The sequence below is a fragment of the Notolepis coatsorum genome (assembly GCF_963971535.1).
Source record: "Notolepis coatsorum genome assembly, chromosome: 14".
Classification (NCBI taxonomy): Eukaryota; Metazoa; Chordata; class Actinopteri; order Aulopiformes; family Paralepididae; genus Notolepis; species Notolepis coatsorum.
The window spans coordinates 9,838,268-9,856,431 of record NC_140178.1 but is presented as its reverse complement, the minus strand read 5'-3'; the positions used below and the strand labels follow the sequence as shown (position 1 = coordinate 9,856,431).

Sequence of the window (18,164 nt, the reverse complement as noted above, 5' to 3'; positions counted from 1 at the left end):
ATGTCTGGCAGCAGTCCCTGCCCACTGTTGTGGAGCCTGATGGCCGCTGGTATGAAAGACTGGCAGAGGCGGTTAGTTGATTTGAGCCCACAAAGTTGGTCACTAATTAATTGTCATGGACCAACTCCAAAAGGTGTACTATGATGACAGCGGTTGTCTATTATAGTTAGATGTTATCTATAGTTCAAGATATGTTTGGTGTGTGAGTCAGAGGTGAAACTGAGAACGAGGTTCACTTTTTGTTTTACTGTCCTGTTTACTTGGACGTAAGGAAAGTACCTTTTAATAAAAATGTCCTCCATTTATGTTGAATCTCGAATCTCTTGAATGGACAACTTGAGTTGTGTTTTCAGGAAGGGAACTTTTCCGTTGCAGATTTTATTGGTCAAGCTCGGGAGAGAAGACGGAATACTTTGTTTAAGACCGAGCTGTACTCTGTATTTATGTAATCCATATTTAGATAATGAAATGTAATGTGTGCTGTAATAATGGAACACAGCAACAGTATTTTTGGTGTCTTATAAACTCATGAGGGTTGTGCATGACACCAAAATAAAATAATCATAAGATCACTGGAATAGCGCAATGTACATTCTGTTTTAGGGTGCGTGTGGCAGTGAAAGGGTTAACCTTCTGTGTATTGTCGCAGTGAAAGGGTTAACCGTTTGGTAGTGTGGCAGTCATCACACTGCTGCGGAATAAATTACTTTTTCTTTATCGTGACCTAATTGATTTAGCCCAATTGTGTTTCTAATCCAGGCAGGATGGAAGAAGAAGAAGAGAAGAAGAAGTCTTTATGTGTCATGCAGATTTAACACACACATGCGATGGGCGACCCACAGGAACACACACATGCATTGAGTCGCTGAATGAAATGTTCTCTGCACTTCCCATCCCGTCGTCCTTCCCCCCCAAGGGCAGCCGGGAGCAGACAAGGGCTGCAGCGTGGGGCCGCGCCCCGGGGACCAATCAACGTGCTCCTGTCCGTCTTGGTCAGGGACGCGACAACGTTAGCGATCGGTTGTGCATGTTTTTCCATTGGGTTTATCTTATCGGAAGGGGAAACCCTTGCCAGCACGGGGCGGGAGAACATGCAAACTCCACACAGAAAGGCCCGGGGGATACCCCCCACCTGGGTACCTGGCAACACGGCAACCTGGTCCCCAAGCGGGAATTGAACCTAGGACCTTCTAGCTGTGAGGCGACAGTGTTAACCACTACACCACCGTGCCGAGAGAGCTGTGAAACATTTACACCAACAAAAATATATAAATAAAGTGTTTTTCTCTTTATTTCTGTTTTGAATAAAATTGTATTGACTGGGGAGATAAAGTGTGAGCTCCATGCCCTCCGTCCGACCTTGCGAGTCCAGGTTCGAGGCCTCGCCGTGGGCCACGGCTCGCTGACGCACCAGCCTCTGAGGAGAATCGCCTAATTTTATTTCAATAAAAAAATGTTCGTGATAGAAGGGAACTAATTTTGTGCAAAAATGGAAAGCTTTTCCATTTCCATGCGGCATAATTGTTACAATAGCCGATAATCCATTTTCCCAATGATGAATCCCTATTCGGGTGGAACAACCAGTGACGTCAGACTACACCTCCCTATAGCATCTCTTCTGTTCTGTTGGGAGTTACTAGTGTGACCGAGTGGATTTGAACCTGGGACCATAGGATCCACAGGCGACCGCACTGACCAGCTGAGCTAAAGGGTCAGACCCGTTAGCCGTAGGCAGAGCGTCACCTGGTGTCCACCAGGTCCCTGGTTCAACTCCCGCTGGGGGCACAAACACAACACACAGATATCATTGAGCACAAATGCTAGAACATCAAATACATTGAGTGCTACACCATAAGTGCATGTTATTATATATTGCACACACAAATAAATAAACACATCCCTATATGTACTGTTCTTGTGTTTTTCCATTTGTCCTGGACAATGTCTAGAATGCTGCCCGTCATATTGAGTTTCAACACCAGATTAATTTACATTCTGGCTGCCTATCAAATTATTTTTGTTGTACGTTATACGTAAGTATGTTGCATAATGAGAACATTTAATTAATATATATTATTATTTCAGAAGTGTAATATGCATCAAATCTATTTTATTTTTTTACATGTTCAGGAAGCCCCGCCGTGAAGCAGGGCATCAAAAAATTGGTTAATACTCGTAATGTTCCTCTCCACGGAAATTTTTAGTAAAAGGCGAAAGATTTATGCGATCTGAAGAGAAACCAGAGTGAACTGACGAGATGGAGGCAGCGGGGCGACCGTATTATCCAGCTTACTACTCTCAGTTAGGGTTTACAAGATACAACTAAGTATAACTATTTTTGTCGCTCGTTCGGAGACCGTTTAACATCAATCTGACAGCCGTGTCAACATGCAATATATATATTTATAATGCAACGCTGTCTGTTGAAAGTTACATTTATATTTGATTTATTTAACACACGCGCGCAATGCATGATGGGGATTATTGCAAACAGGAACTCCTTTTCCGTTGGCCGGTAACGTCTATTCGAAGCCCAAACAACTCCTGCTTCCGCGTTCGAGTTTTGCGCTCTGATTGGCCACTGACATAATGCGGAAGCAGGATTTGTTTGGGCTTCAAATAGACGCAGGCCGGTATGCAGAGCGCCACACCCAACTCCCGCCAGGGGCACAAACACAAAACACAGATATCATTGAGCACAAGTGTTAGAACATTATCAAATACATTGAGTGCTACACCATAATAAGTGCATGTTGTTATCTATTACCAGTGATGGGCAAGCTACTTGGAAAATGTAGCAAGCTACACTACAAGTTACTCTCGATTAAATATAGCTCATCTACAATGGAAGCTATCCCCAGAGAAATGTAGCAAGCTACACAACAAGAACATGGCAAAAATAGCTAGCTACATCGGCACTACTTTTTTTTTTATATACTTCGTGACCAAGTTTCCACCAAACAAATAGGCAGGAAAAAAATTTCTCAGTTTGATTGTTTATTATAAAACTGAAACAAGCCCTCGGTCTGGCTTTTTGTGTCATCCTTTTAACATGAACTTGTATTATGTACAAAATCCAGGAAGGCAAGTTTAGCTGGGTGCAGCCTCTACAAAAGAAAAGAAAGAGACCATTTGGTTTTATCAGTTTTTATAGTATAGTTTGTTGATTACTTTTGATGCAGTAATGGTCTTTTTCTTTTCTATTCTATCTTTATGTATTATTTATCCCTAAACTCTGCATCTTCTGAAACCTGCCCACTTTATCAACCAAAAACACACTTGAAAACACACTTCTTCAATATCTGAATTGTTTTACTTCATTTTACTAGTATTATGCTACCATGTATATACTACTACCAACTATGCTAATATGTCTATACTACTACAGTATGTACTCAGAGTATAACACTCAAGCTTGACACTGACAAACAATACTACTTATCCTTGGCTGCTAGATATGTACCACTCCTACTGACTTGTTGTACACAATTTGTAAGTTGCTTTGAATGAAAGTGTCAGCTAAATGACCAAATGTATTTAAATATGTAACTCACAAAACATTCCATGGCCCCAAAATCATGTGGGGACCCCCCCTGGGGGTCCTGTCCCACAGGTTGAGAACCACTGCTTTTCCCTCTTTTTTTCTTTTCTCCACCCCAATAATATTGTTCTTTTTCTGCCTACAGTGAAACATCATCATGATAGCAGCTATCTTAGTTAAAGCTGTTGACAAAGTGTACTGACTTGTGTGCTGTTTGGGATCAGTTGGTTTTCATCAGCTCACCTGAATGTGTTCTCAAGTTAGTGCTGGACGTGTTGAGAGAGCAGCATATGTTTTAGCCGTTTTTTCAGTCAAACTCATAAATGTGTCCCAGATAGGGCCATGGAGAGTCATTGTTGTTATTGACATCATCATCTTCATCAATGCCATCGAACCCCTCTGCCATTTCGCGCAGACTGGTTCATGTAATCCGTTAAATTGCATTCATTCAATACGTCTGTGTTTTGATTTTCACTTCCTGCTTTGCGGCTGGAGTCCCGCCCTATCCTGCCTCTGATTGGCCTACCCGTAATGTTTTTGCCTACCATACCCAATCGTGAGTCGTCACTCATATCTAATTCAACCAACCAATCATAGTGGGTTTTTTACGGGGAGTTTTTTTTTCTCCTCGCAGATCTTCTAGTCTAGACTGTTTCTCTCGAAAGTAGCGTGTAACGTTTCTCGTTGCTACGTTACTACTTCGTTCTATAAATAGCTCCGCTACAGAGATCGCTACCCTGGTTAAAAAGTAGCGAGCTACCAGCACGCTACTGAGAATTGTAGTTAAGCTATGTAGCGTCGCTACTTGTAGCTAGCTACTGCCCATCACTGTCTATTACACACACAAATAAATAAACACATCCATATTTTGTATTGTTCTTCTGTTTTTCCATTTTGCATTGACCCTGTCTAGGATGCTGCCTGTCATATTGGGTTTCGCCACCAGATGGAGTAAGTGCTCTAGTAGGTGGACCAAGAGACTTGGAAGTGAAATGGAGGTTTTAGGTGCGTCTATACTTTCCGTAGCCGGATTTCTGGCAAGACGCTCTCTGATTGGCCGACGCCTGTTTCTACACTGGTTAAGCTTAGGCACTCTTTCGAAGTTGGTTAAGGTTAGAGTTTGTCTTAGAGCGTGACGGCAAGTTCTTTCGACGGTTAAGCTTAGGCACTCTTTCGAAGTTGGTTAAGGTTAGAGTTTGTCTTAGAGCATGGCGATAGAACGCCAGGTAGTTTGCAGGCTGTTCGACGCAGAAATGGGCAAAGACACAGCTCGTCACGCTATTGGGCGCACAAGTCACATGACCAGAAACGTGCATGGTCAATCAGAGCGCAAAACGGGAACGCGGAAGGACAAGCCAGTTGCCTAAAGCATAGGTCAGGGGACTGTGGTGCACAGACACAGGAAACAGAACAGGGTTAGGGTTTAGGGTTAAAGCAGTGTGTAAGAGCAGGGTTGAGAGCCTCTAATTGGCTCCACAAGCAGCTGTTTGCTATGGGCCTTTAACTGCACTATTTAATAGCATCTATAATCCAAAGCGATTTACAAATGTTGTACAACAAGACAGCAGGAAGGGTACAACTCTATCAGCTGAGTAACAATGGTCATCAAAGTGTTGAGTGATACAGTGTAGGTTAGTATTAGGACATGTGCATGACAGTAAGGTTAGTTAGGGTTAGATTTTTTTTTCTTTTTCATTTAATTTCAGATAATGATTGAAGATGTGCGTCTTTAGTCGACGGCGAAAGATTGGACAGGTTTCGGCTGTCCTAACTGTGGTGGGAAGTTCATTCCACCATTGTGGGGCAAGGACTGAGAATAGGCGGCTTCTCCTTGATGACCCTCCCGGAGCTCGGATAGTAGGTCTGAGGCGGCCAGAAGATGCAGAGCGTAGGGGTCTTGAGGGTGTGTAGTTAGAGACCATTGACCAGAGGTAGGCGGGAGCCGTTCCCTTCGCCGCACGATATGCCAGGTCGAGGGCCTTGAAGCGGATTCGTGCGGCCATGGGGAGCCAGTGCAGGTCCCTGAGAAGGCTAAGTTATCCTCTTGGAACAGTAACAATCAATCAAAAAGTGACAATCTCACACAAAATAAATAAATCGATCCTGATAATATGATAAGCTGGTATGCCGGTCAGACTCTACTTTCTTTGCCCCATTTAGAATTCATAGTTAAATGCATGTTTAAATTGGAGAACTACAGTATGAAGTTTCAGAAAAACTATGTTGCTGGATCCAGTCGGCCAGCTGGCCTGGGGACAGAGAGAACAAGTGTGTTGACGACGGGACCCCTGGCCACCCTGTCCCCAGCTCTAGTAGGGGTTAATCCTGTATTTACATCCTTGAATGTAACCTCCACACTTTTATCAGTGAACCATTTACTTTGTTAATTTCTAATAGTACTTTACTACAGTATTTAAATAATAATAATAATAATAATAATAATATTATTATAATAATAATAATAATAATAATAATAATAATAATAATAATAATAATAATAATAATAATAATAATAATAATAATAATAATAATAATAATATAAAACGTTAAACTCCACACACAACTGGCTAAACTTTTGGCACCTCAAATCTCTGAATATACCTGCATATAATCCTTCTGCCTACTTATACACCTGCATGGAACTCTGTATGATAGCATGTAAGAAAAAATAAAAAAATACACAAGGAAGGTACATTTAACTTTCCTTTTGGGAGACTCACCTATAATGTCAAACTGCTGCGTGCTGCTGATTAAAGCCCAGGCGGAAAGCTTAGCTATTTGTAATACAATCTGTAATACTTGGCACAAGTGATAATAAAGCATAGGAGTCATAACAACACAGATCCCAACAGGGTCAAACTAAATATGTCACATTCTGGCCATCGTCAATAGTGTGAAAGCAGTCATTACGCATGAAAATTATTACATCAATTTCAATAATTGTCCCAATTGATATCGCTTTAGAGTTCTACAGAGGTAGAAGAGTTGCAGTTGTGAGTGACCTTACAATAGTGTAACTCACTGGACTTCTGGTAACAACGGATCTCTCTCAGCGCCACGGTACCGTACCGGGCCTGTAAGGATGTGGCTTCTTCACACCGCCGGTAGCCGGTGCGCTCTTACGGGCAGCCTTGGTCGCGAGGCGCCTCCTTGGGGCTTTGCCACCGGTGGATCTGGATTCCACTACATTCTACACAGTAATAACATTTTGTTGGGCTTTAAACGGCTGTATATGTCCGGCTCAGAAATGTCGACAGACCAAATACATTTAAAACCATTGCAGATAATTACCCCCTTGCATATAGACATTAGCCAAACACATAATAGGAACAGCTCTCTCATGACATCACAACACCAGAGGGAGCTCCACAAATCATGTAAAACCCAGATTCGGCTCAAACAAGGGACTAAACACGTTTCGCAATTATGCCACATCAATGTGGAACGCCCTACCTAAAGCTGTAAAGGAATGTGAATCACTACCCACTTTCAAAAACACTCTCAAAAAACACCTACGTGAGACTGCAATTCGAAACTGGCCCCTACAAATGTCCTAACCTAGTTGTACAGTAAATGACCAAGTAAGGCTTTGTCAGTATTCCAATGTACAGTGTAAAATGTGTGTGTGTCCCCTACCCAACCCCCCCCCTCCCCCCCCCCCCCCACCTCCAATGTACAGCCCTCACCCAACCCACCCAACCCCACCCATCCAACCTCCTCCAATGTACAGTTTCTACGCCAAATGTATATACACTCCTTTTCTGGACACTTTTGTATCACAAACAGTACTGTATTTGCAAATCTGATATGTCATAAATGTATAGATGTAGCAGTACTGTCTATCTGTATGTCATGTATGTCATATATGTTATGATGAATTGAAAATGGGGGACCCTGATGTAAACAAGACGAAAGTCTTTCTCTGGTCTGCATCCCCTTAACAATTGTATGTATTGAGCTGTACTGTACTGTACCCATTCTGCAATCTGTATGCATCCATGGCTCAGCGCGATTTTTTACCCTGGTGGTTCTTAGGGGGGCCATGTTGTTTAGTATTGATGAAAATTTGGTTTTGAAGCCAAGCCAAGTTTCTTCAACCAGTGTACCATTGAGTTCATCTGACCAGTCCAGACTCTCCAGTTCAAGGTTAAAGGCCTCGCTAGAGTAGGTTTTGAGGTCTCTAGATGTGACTGTTTTGTGACAGACAGCCTTTAGTTTTAGCTTTTTGCGGGTACAGAATATCATATAATGATCACTTAACCCACATGCTATAACCCCTTTATTGGAGATCTTGGACTTGTCAGAGGTCAGTATGAGGTCAATGGTAGTCTGAGTTGATTCACATATCCTTGTGGGTTGGGTGATTAGTTGGCTGAGGCCGTGCAGATCACAAAACCTATTGAAGGATTTGAAGACGGGTGCATCTTTTTGTTGCATATCCGTGTTCCAATCCCCAATAAGAATTTTTTCCGCATCCTCAGCTCCAGCTAAGCACACATCCAGAGTATCATAAAAGCCAGAACAATTTATACATAGGGATGTTTATTCATTCGTCACCTGACCCCTGACCTTGACGGATCATTGGGATAACTCTCTCAAAACAAAGTCTGTGGCTCTTAAAAGAGCCTTTGGGTTTCGATATGAAGGGTTCAACAGGAGTTTACTTGGAGCTGGTGTACTTGGTCACAGCCTTGGTTCCCTCGGACACAGCGTGCTTGGCCAGTTCACCGGGGAGCAGCAGGCGGACGGCGGTCTGGATCTCCCTGGAAGTGATGGTCCTACGCTTGTTGTAGAGAGCCAGTTTAGAGGCTTCACCGGCGATGCGCTCAAAGATGTCGTTAACGAAGGAGTTCATGATCCCCATGGCCTTGGAAGAAACGCCGGTGTCAGGATGAACCTGCTTCAGGACCTTGTAAATATAAATGGCATAACTCTCCTTCCTGGACTTTCTGCGCTTCTTGCCCCCCTTGGCGGTTGTCTTGGTGACGGCTTTCTTGGAGCCCTTCTTGGGCGCTGGCTTGGCTGGCTCAGGCATGATGATCAGTCGGGACTAAACAGCAATGAATGTGGAAACAGAAGCGCACTGCTGCCTCTTTATAGGCCAAATTATGCAAATACGGCTGCCTGGCTTCTTGTATACGATTGGTTGAAAGGCTTTGTCGCACATTTCCCGCTCACAGGAAACTATTTGCGCGCAAAGCCATGATAACCAAATTATTATTTTAGCAAAACTCCATAGCCACACTTGATATTAAGCCAAACAATAATCGACATGAAACTGCATTTTTCCAAGACAATGATTTTGTGCACATTAAATTTAGCTCTCTGGGTGACATCCGTCACTGCTGTCACTGCTTTGACTTACAATATATATATATATATATATATATATATATATATATATATATATATATATATATATACAGACACACATTCATACATATACACGTCTGTACATACCTGCATACTCCTTTTTACATGTATTTGGCATACTTTTTTGTAATTTGATTAATTTGATGTAATCTATATATATATATATATATATATATATATATATATATATATATATATATATAACCCTTACTATTTATACCGCTGTCCAGTATGACTTACTACCCATATAGTTTTTTTCAGTCAAAATTAATCATCACTTGACCGCATTTATAATTTTATATTATATCGTTAAGCCTTCAAAAACAGGCACAAAAACACTACAGACAAACACATTAAACATTACTTCTAAACAGCACTGTACAAGTGTAACCATTAGTGGACACGGTCAAATGTTATGCATTACGTGTTTATAGTCTTACATTTATGTCCGAGGTAGCGAGACAACAACGTAAGTTACACAACCAAATTGTATTTAGACAAACGGAAATATTGCATCTTCAAGAAGAGGTGGGTGGCTCTGAAAAGAGCCTTTGTGGAGTTTGTCGAAGAGGCTAAATAATTTACTTCTTGGCAGGCTTGGCAGCCTTCTCAGTCTTCTTGGGCAGAAGGACAGCCTGGATGTTGGGCAGCACACCACCCTGAGCGATGGTCACTCCTCCCAGCAGTCTGTTGAGCTCCTCGTCGTTACGCACGGCCAGCTGCAGATGACGGGGGATGATACGACTCTTCTTGTTGTCACGGGCAGCGTTTCCAGCCAACTCCAGGATCTCAGCGGTCAGATATTCCAGCACAGCCGCCAGATAAACCGGGGCACCGGCTCCAACACGATGAGCATAGTTGCCTTTACGCAGCAGTCTGTGGACACGACCCACGGGGAACTGAAGCCCGGCGCGAGATGAGCGAGTCTTGGACTTAGCCTTCACCTTTCCTCCTGTCTTACCTCTCCAGACATGATTCAGTTTATTCTAGAGATGAACACAGAATAATGTTGTAAATATACCGAAGAGCCGTCTTTATATCCTCACTAAGGTTCGTGCTTATTGGTCAAATATGGCTCCGTGCATCATCACCCAATCAGAGAAGGACTGACAGAGATAATAGGGTTTGGTTTACATAGTTGGCAAACTTTTCATACGATCTCTCCACCAATCATACACGCAAATGTAGGCGGTGAAGGAAATTATAATAACAACGTGGATATTGTTATATCAGCGTATAAGGCGCGCCGCACAGAGCCGACTGTTGAACAGTCGTGAACGATGCATCTCTTTAATGCTCTTATGCTGACGTCATACTTGTCAGCTTGACAATTACGCAGCTGGTTCCAATAAAGGGATCATTGCCGGCTCACTGTTGAGATTCGGTCAGTGGTGTGTGAAACTGCAATGAAGTGTGTGGCGTCTTTTATTCCTCCGTAGTAGCCCAAGGCTGTCTAGACCTTTGCTGAAAATGGCTGCTGCGCCAACAGGTTATGGGCCCAGAAAGGATCTTGGAAGCCGATGGAATCGTTTGTGCTTTGACGGAGAGGAGAAAAACTATGAGTTGTGGGAAACAAAGTTTCTTGGCCACCTGCGTCTACATGGGCTGAAAAGCACCATATTGAAAAAGCCTAACAGTGACGAGGACGAAGAACACGCAGACGCAGCCGCAACAAGAGCCGCAGAAGATGCTGACAAAAATGAAGAAGTCTACGCCGAACTTATTCAATTGTTGGACGACACAAGTTTGTCTCTGGTCATGAGAGATGCAGCGGACGATGGGAGAAATGCGTTGAAGATTCTGAGGGATCACTACGCAAGTACAGGAAAACCACGTGTGATCAGCTTGTACACAGAGCTTACGTCTCTCCAGAAATATGCTAATGAAAGCATTACAGACTATATTATACGAGCAGAAACTGCTATCACAGCACTGAGGAATGCAGAAGAGATTTTAAGTGAGGGTTTATTGATAGCGATGATTCTGAAGGGGCTGCCAGCGTCGTTTAAACCGTTTTCTATCCACATTACACAAAGTGATGAGAAGATCACCTTCGCCGAGTTCAAAACCAAGCTGAGGAGCTACGAGAGCACTGAGAAGTTCAGTGGGAGCTCAGTTGATGACAGCGTGATGAAAGTAAGAGGCAAAGACTTTGATGTGAAGCTGCTGACCTGTTATGCTTCCGGCCAAAAGGGCCATATGGCCCGCGAGTGCAAGGCTGCTGGTCACGGGGAACAACAGAGACAGTGGTGCCGTTTTTGCAGAAGTTCCACGCACAGAGATGCAAACTGCAGGCGGAGAGGACGACGAGACAACGTAAAACAGGCCGCGGATGAAGAGGACCACGACCACCACCACACATTCGCCTTCAAGGCCCGCGAACGACAGGTGGACGGCGACCCAGGCAATGGCCTGAAGCAAAGAGGGCTTATGGTCAACACCGGTGCTACATCGCACATAGTGACTGACGTGAGCAAGTTCAAAGACTTTGACGAGAGTTTCGAGCCACGAAAACATGTCCTGGAGTTGGCTGATGGAGTGAGGGCCTCTGGCATAGCGCTGAAGAGAGGTGCAGCCAAAGTTTGGCTGAAAGACAATACGGGTCGAGAGGTGGAGACGATGCTGACGGGGGCGCTGTACGTCCCATCCTTTCCCCAAGACATTTTCTCGGTCAAGGCAGCGACGACCAACGGAGCCACGGTTGTATTCAAGGAAGAACAGAACAAGCTCATTCATGAGAACGGTACGACATTTGATATTAAGGTGTATGATAGATTGTTTTATCTAAACACAGTTAATGATGAAAATGTTGATGAATGTCATGGGTGTTATGATATCAAAACATGGCACGAAATTCTAGGTCACTGTAACTACGAAGATGTGTTAAAATTGCAAAAAGTCACAGAGGGTATGACAATTAAAGGCAAAACTGATACATCTAATTTGACATGTGAAGTGTGCACAAAAGGTAAATTTGCTCAGAGCAGGAGCAGAGAGCCAGATGAAAGAGCAAAGGCTCCACTGCAGGTTGTACACACAGATTTGTCTGGACCTATAGATCCTACAGCTAAAGATGGGTTCAGATACACATTAGCATTTACTGATGACTATTCAGGAGCAGTTTTTGTTTATTTTTTTAAATCAAAGAGTGACACAGTCAAGGCTACTGAGAAGTACATTGCTGACGTTTCACCTTATGGAAAAATCAAATGCATGAGATCTGATAATGGTACAGAGTATACTTCTGGTCAATTTCAGTCATTGCTAAGTAGAAATGCCATCAGACATGAGACCTCAGCTCCTTATTCACCCCATCAAAATGGGACAGCTGAGAGAAATTGGAGAACATTGTTTGAAATGGCAAGATGCATGCTAATTGAGAGTGACTTACCAAAAGAGTTGTGGACATATGCAGTTATGACTGCTGCTGTCATTCGAAATAGGTGTTACAACAAGCGTGTAGGACAGACTCCATACTACATGTTAACAGGAAAGAAGCCTAACCTTTCAAAAATGAGAACATTTGGGTCACCATGCTATGCTTACAAGCAAAACAAGAAAAAGTTGGATTCAAGATGTGAAAAGGGTATTTGTGTAGGCTATGATAAGAACAGCCCTGCTTATTTGGTGTTTTATCCTGACACAGGAAAAGTACTTAAAAATAGGTTGGTCAAATTCATCACCAAGAGTGTCATTGAGAATCAGACTCAAACAGAGCAGGAAACAGGTGATGAAGATTTCAGTATGAGGAGAGCTGTAAACCACCTACCAACAACTGAAAAGGCAAATGTACTCACAAAAGAGTCACAGGAGAATGAGATTTGTGATAACATTGAGACAGGTGAAGGCCAAAGTAGCCAGAGTACATCTTATCCACAAAGAGAAAGAAAACCTCCTCAATATTTCCAGGGTAAATCTTATCCACAAAGGGAAAGAAAACCTCCTCAATATTTGAAGGATTATGAGTGTAAAGTCGAATCTGATGACCAAGAAGAACTAACCCTTGATTACTGTTATAGAGTTATTTGTGATATGCCCCAAACATTGGAGGAGGCTATGTCATCACCAAATTCTCAATTATGGACTAAAGCTATGGAAGAGGAAATGGATTCACTGAGGGAAAATGACACATTTACCCTGACCACACTGCCAGAAGGTAAACATGCAGTGGGGGGCAGATGGGTTTACACAGTGAAAGAGAACCCAGTTGAAACATGCAAAGCCAGGTATGTAGCAAAAGGCTATAGTCAAGTGTCTGGTATTGATTATAAGGAAACCTTTTCTCCAACCGCAAATATGACCTCTATACGTAGTCTAATGCAAATTGCAGTAGAACATAATTTGGAGTTGCATCAAATGGATGTTAAAACGGCATATTTACATGCTCCTATAGACTGTGAGTTGTTTATGGAGCAACCTGAAGGATTTGAGGTTAAGTCAGAGAAGGGGGAGAAACTGGTCTGTAAACTTAACAAATCACTGTATGGTCTGAAACAATCAGGACGGAATTGGAATAAAATGCTCCATGATTATCTAAGTGAAAATGGTTTTATCCAAAACCCGGCTGACCATTGTGTTTACAATAAACTAACATCTAAAGGTGAAAGGATTATTTTGATAATCTGGGTTGACGATCTTATCATTGCAGGAAGCAACAGTCAAACAATCCAAAATGTAAAAGACATTTTGGGAGCCAAATTTAAGATGAAAGATCTTGGCAAACTTAAGAACTTTCTAGGCATTGATTTCACACAGACAGATGGTGAAATAAAGATGAACCAGAAAAGGTACATCATGAAAATATTGCAAAGGTTTGACATGTCTGACTGCAAGGCAAGATCGACTCCATGTGAGTATAAACAACTATTTTACAATGAAGGTGAATCTGTTGATCAAAAGAGGTATCGTGAAGTGGTAGGCAGCTTGATTTATGTAATGACATGTACTAGACCTGATCTAAGTTTTATTGTCAGTAAGTTGTCTCAACACTTATCCGAACCAAAAGAACAGCATATGGTAACAGCAAAACATGTGTTGAGATACTTGAAGGGAACTGTAGACCAGGAGTTGTGTTACAAGAGAAGTGATTCAAAACTAAAACTTGTTGCATATTGTGATGCTGATTGGGCAGCAGATCAAAATGACAGACGGAGCACAACTGGGTACTGTTTTAGTCTATGTCAGACAGGACCTGTTATTTCCTGGAAATCTAAGAAACAGCCTACAGTTGCTTTATCCACATGTGAAGCAGAATATATGGCTTTGGCAGCTGCTACACAGGAAAGTTTTTATCTTGTGCAGTTATTAAAAGGAATGGATAGTGAAAATGATTATGCACCAGTGACAATCTTTGAGGATAACCAAGGGGCAATTGCACTTTCAAAGAATCCTGTGTGTCGCCAAAGGTGTAAACATGTTGACATTAAATATCATTTTGTTCGATCTGCAGTAAATGATGGAAACATTATTATTGAATACTGTCCAACAACAGAAATGGTAGCTGATATGTTAACCAAACCTGCAACAAAGGTCATGCTTGAAAAGTTTGTATTTTATTTTTGGTGTTGAAGGTTAAAAATGAAAGAAAAGAAAATGTAAATGTATGTCAAAGGTTTTATCAGAATAAGATCAAGTGGGGGGTGTTGAACAGTCGTGAACGATGCATCTCTTTAATGCTCTTATGCCGACGTCATACTTGTCAGCTTGACAATTACGCAGCTGGTTCCAATAAAGGGATCATTGCCGGCTCACTGGTGAGATTCGGTCAGTGGTGTGTGAAACTGCAATGAAGTGTGTGGCGTCTTTTATTCCTCCGTAGTAGCCCAAGGCTGTCTAGACCTTTGCTGAAAATGGCTGCTGCGCCAACACCGACAATATAGAACCATGTCACTATACTATGAATAATAACCTCATAGACAAGCTTATTGGAATGTCTTATAACCTCTAACATAATACCAGGCCTGTTATGATGCCTTTATAGCAGAACATCAAAATCACATTATATTGTCAATTTTATTTGCTATAAATGCACCCAAAGTATTTAAAAATGCATGTATGTCGAGTCAAGGGGGCACTTAGTGTCACGATAAAACAGTATGCAGATTACATGTCTCGCATTAAACACAACATAATTATGTTAATATTATGGAGCACACCAAGAGCTAATAACTCAAAATGATTTTTAGCTAAAGCAATTAGATTACGGAAGGAACTAGATAATAACCCAACGCCAAGTCTTCATTTGAGTGGAATGGATGCTTTGTCTACAAGTACCACTTGCATTAGAACTAGTCTTACTTTGTGCCATTGAAAGAAAATCCCAATTTGGCTAAACAAATCAACGTTCCTAGTTTGTGTAGTAATTTAAGACCGTAAGGCATGTTATTTCAGTCTGTTCCAATAGTTAATGACTGGATTGACGTTTACGTGTTGGGAATAATTTTGGAATTAGTTACATATTACAATAAATGTAATGTACTTTTAACAACGTATAATTGACTCATTCGGTGACTAAGTGGGCGGCTCTGAAAAGAGCCTTTGGGTGTTAGGATAGTTGGTAGAATAAAAGTCTAGCCGCCGAAGCCGTACAGAGTGCGTCCCTGTCTCTTCAGAGCATAGACCACATCCATGGCGGTCACGGTCTTCCTCTTGGCGTGCTCGGTGTAGGTGACGGCGTCACGGATCACGTTCTCCAGGAAGACCTTCAACACACCGCGGGTCTCCTCGTAGATCAGACCGGAGATACGCTTCACTCCACCACGGCGAGCCAGACGGCGGATGGCGGGTTTGGTGATTCCCTGGATGTTATCACGGAGCACTTTGCGGTGACGCTTAGCGCCTCCTTTTCCCAGTCCCTTTCCTCCCTTTCCGCGACCAGACATGTTCACGAATAGATGATGGTGCAACGTCTCAGTTCTTCTTCTTCTTCTTATTGAGGTTTAACGGCGGCCGACCACTTGTTAGGGTATGTGCCGTCATCTACTGGTATCCTTTACCTCCTACAAAACCCAATTCCCCTCACCTTCTTGGAGTGCAACTAACGCTGCTACTTCCCAATTGAGCCCCCCTCTGCGAGACACTCCTTGCCCCCTGCTGCCTGACTCTGTACACCTTGGTCACCCGCTGCCCCCTTATTCAATTCCCTAACCACCTCCTCCAATGTCAGACCTTCCATACCCAGATGTTGAACCGCTATCCTAACAATCATCTTTGTTCTATCTGTTCTACCCTCAATCTTTGCCGCAGTATTAATTACCCCTGCCACGAAGCCCACAATACTCAATTTCTCCTCCCACACCCTCTCTCTATCCTCCTGCCCTACCCTTTCTGCCAACTGCCCTTCTACAAACCCCTGCACCCTAACTTGACTTCCTTGTCCCACCCTCCTAGCCGCCTCTGCATACGACAACTTACCCTCCCTTCTAACACTCTGAACCACTACCTCCCTCTTCATCACCTCACACCCCCTAAACGCTACACTATGCTCCCCTCCACAACTACAACACCATAGCTTCGTCTCAGTTGGCCAAATCATGCGTATTTCAAGCGTCTCTGAGGACGTTGTTGAGGCCAACGAGCGCCGAGACAAAGTGTGGGGGGAGGGTTTGAGGTTTGGCCAATAGGGTTCCTCTGCAAATTTGTCTTCATGGCCCCAACATTTACACAACATGTCTAGCCCGCGTCTATATTAATCCCAGCCGAACCTGTCTGGAACAAGGCAATAAGGCGGCTAAACCACCTGAAAGTGTTCTGCAGAAGGAGGCACAGTGATTAGAATATGAAAGCTGTTTTTTTTTAATATATTTTTATTTATTAATGTATTTATTTGTACGCCCCTTCCCCAAGCATAGCTGTCTCTTAATGACACGGTACATATAGGATGTTAATTGAGAACTAGTTGTAAAATATATCTGTACTGTCTTGATTTTGTGCTGAATAGAAAAAATATATGAACGGGAAAAAGGATGCAATCCTAACTGCATGCATTTACATGCTTTTAACTTCTTTCATGCAACAGTTGAGTCTGTCCTTTTGTATGGCAGTGAATGCTGGACCTTGAAGCCCACCCTGTAGAAGTCCTTGGATGGGTGCTACACCAGAATGATGCGTGTGGTGCTCAACATCAACAGGGATGAGCATGTCACTAATGCAAACTTGTATGGGGGGGTGCTAAGGGTGAGCGAGAAAGTGGCAGTCAGGAGAATGAGGCTGGCAGGTCACTGCCAGAGACATGAGATGCCAACCAGCAAACTTGTGCTGTGGGAACCAACACACGGGCATCGATCACTAGGACGTCCCACATTAACCTACATGGACGTACTCAGGAGAGATGTGGGAACAGAATACACCGGCGAGCTAGCCAGATGCATGGAAGATCGGGATGACTGGAAGCACCGATGGAGGGCCCGTCCGAGGACGACCTAGATAGATAAGAAGAGTCAGTGATGGAAAATGAAAAGTTAGATTTATAATGCAATGATGGTGATACAACCAAAGCTCTGGTATAAGAAAATGTTTACTACTACTGTACTACACCCAGAGAAGAGAGGTTGACATGTAGTATATTCTGGTTTACCTGTTTATTTATTTATTTTATTATTGATTTGTGTGTGTCCCCCACGCCCCTTCCCCAAGCATAGCTGTCTCTTAATGATACGGTACAGACATGATGTTAATTGAGAACGTGATGTAAAGTATATCTGCATATCTGTACTGTTTTGATTTTGTGCTGAATAAAAAAAAAATATGATACCAGAATATGAAAGCTACTTAAAACCACTGACTATTCTACCCCCACCTGGAGCAATGTGGCAAATTCACACGTAAAAAAAAATCCAAATAATACAGAATCTAGCTATAAAAAAAAGACAGGCTATATAAATATACAATAATGTTCACCAGTCAGCTGGGCTGAGAACAGTCAAAGAAAGAATGGTTGTCCTGGGAAGGAGATTTGCATTAAAAATCAGTTGATAATCCTCACTGATGCAACACACCAATCTCTGTTTAACAAATATGGAAACGATTACTTTAGATTTAGATACAGATTGCAGAATGGGTACAATACAGTATGGCTCAATACACACAATTGTTAAGGGGATGCAGACCAGAGAAAGACTTTCTTCTTGTTTACATCAGGGTCCCCCATTTTCAATTCATAGTGACATTTATGACATACACGACATACAGATATACAGTACTGTTACATCCAGACATTTATGACATACAAGAACAAGAACGAAACAAGAAC

At 42.5% G+C, this 18,164-nt stretch overlaps 4 protein-coding genes across 4 annotated transcripts in view; 1 reads left to right on the top strand and 3 right to left on the bottom strand.

The window, feature by feature from the left end:
- LOC311241038 (histone H1-like) overlaps window positions 1-18,164 on the top strand; it is a gene marked incomplete at both ends in the record, with an annotated part of 359,561 nt that overhangs the window by 241,622 nt on the left and 99,775 nt on the right. The gene's annotated exons all lie outside the window — the stretch shown is intronic.
- LOC311240279 (histone H2B-like) lies at window positions 8,202-8,576 on the bottom strand (the record flags this gene model as incomplete). The annotated part of the gene is made up of 1 exon (XM_084328837.1): window positions 8,202-8,576. One exon carries the CDS (start codon window positions 8,574-8,576, stop codon window positions 8,202-8,204), a length of 375 nt encoding a protein of 124 aa, XP_084184963.1.
- On the bottom strand, window positions 9,496-10,088 carry LOC311239822 (histone H2A-like; the record flags this gene model as incomplete). Its single annotated transcript, XM_084328271.1, has 2 exons — window positions 9,496-9,900; window positions 10,071-10,088. The coding sequence occupies 2 exons, from the start codon at window positions 10,086-10,088 to the stop codon at window positions 9,496-9,498; spliced, it is 423 nt and encodes a 140-aa protein (XP_084184397.1).
- On the bottom strand, window positions 15,484-15,795 carry LOC311240973 (histone H4; the record flags this gene model as incomplete). The annotated part of the gene is made up of 1 exon (XM_084329610.1): window positions 15,484-15,795. The coding sequence occupies one exon, from the start codon at window positions 15,793-15,795 to the stop codon at window positions 15,484-15,486; it is 312 nt and encodes a 103-aa protein (XP_084185736.1).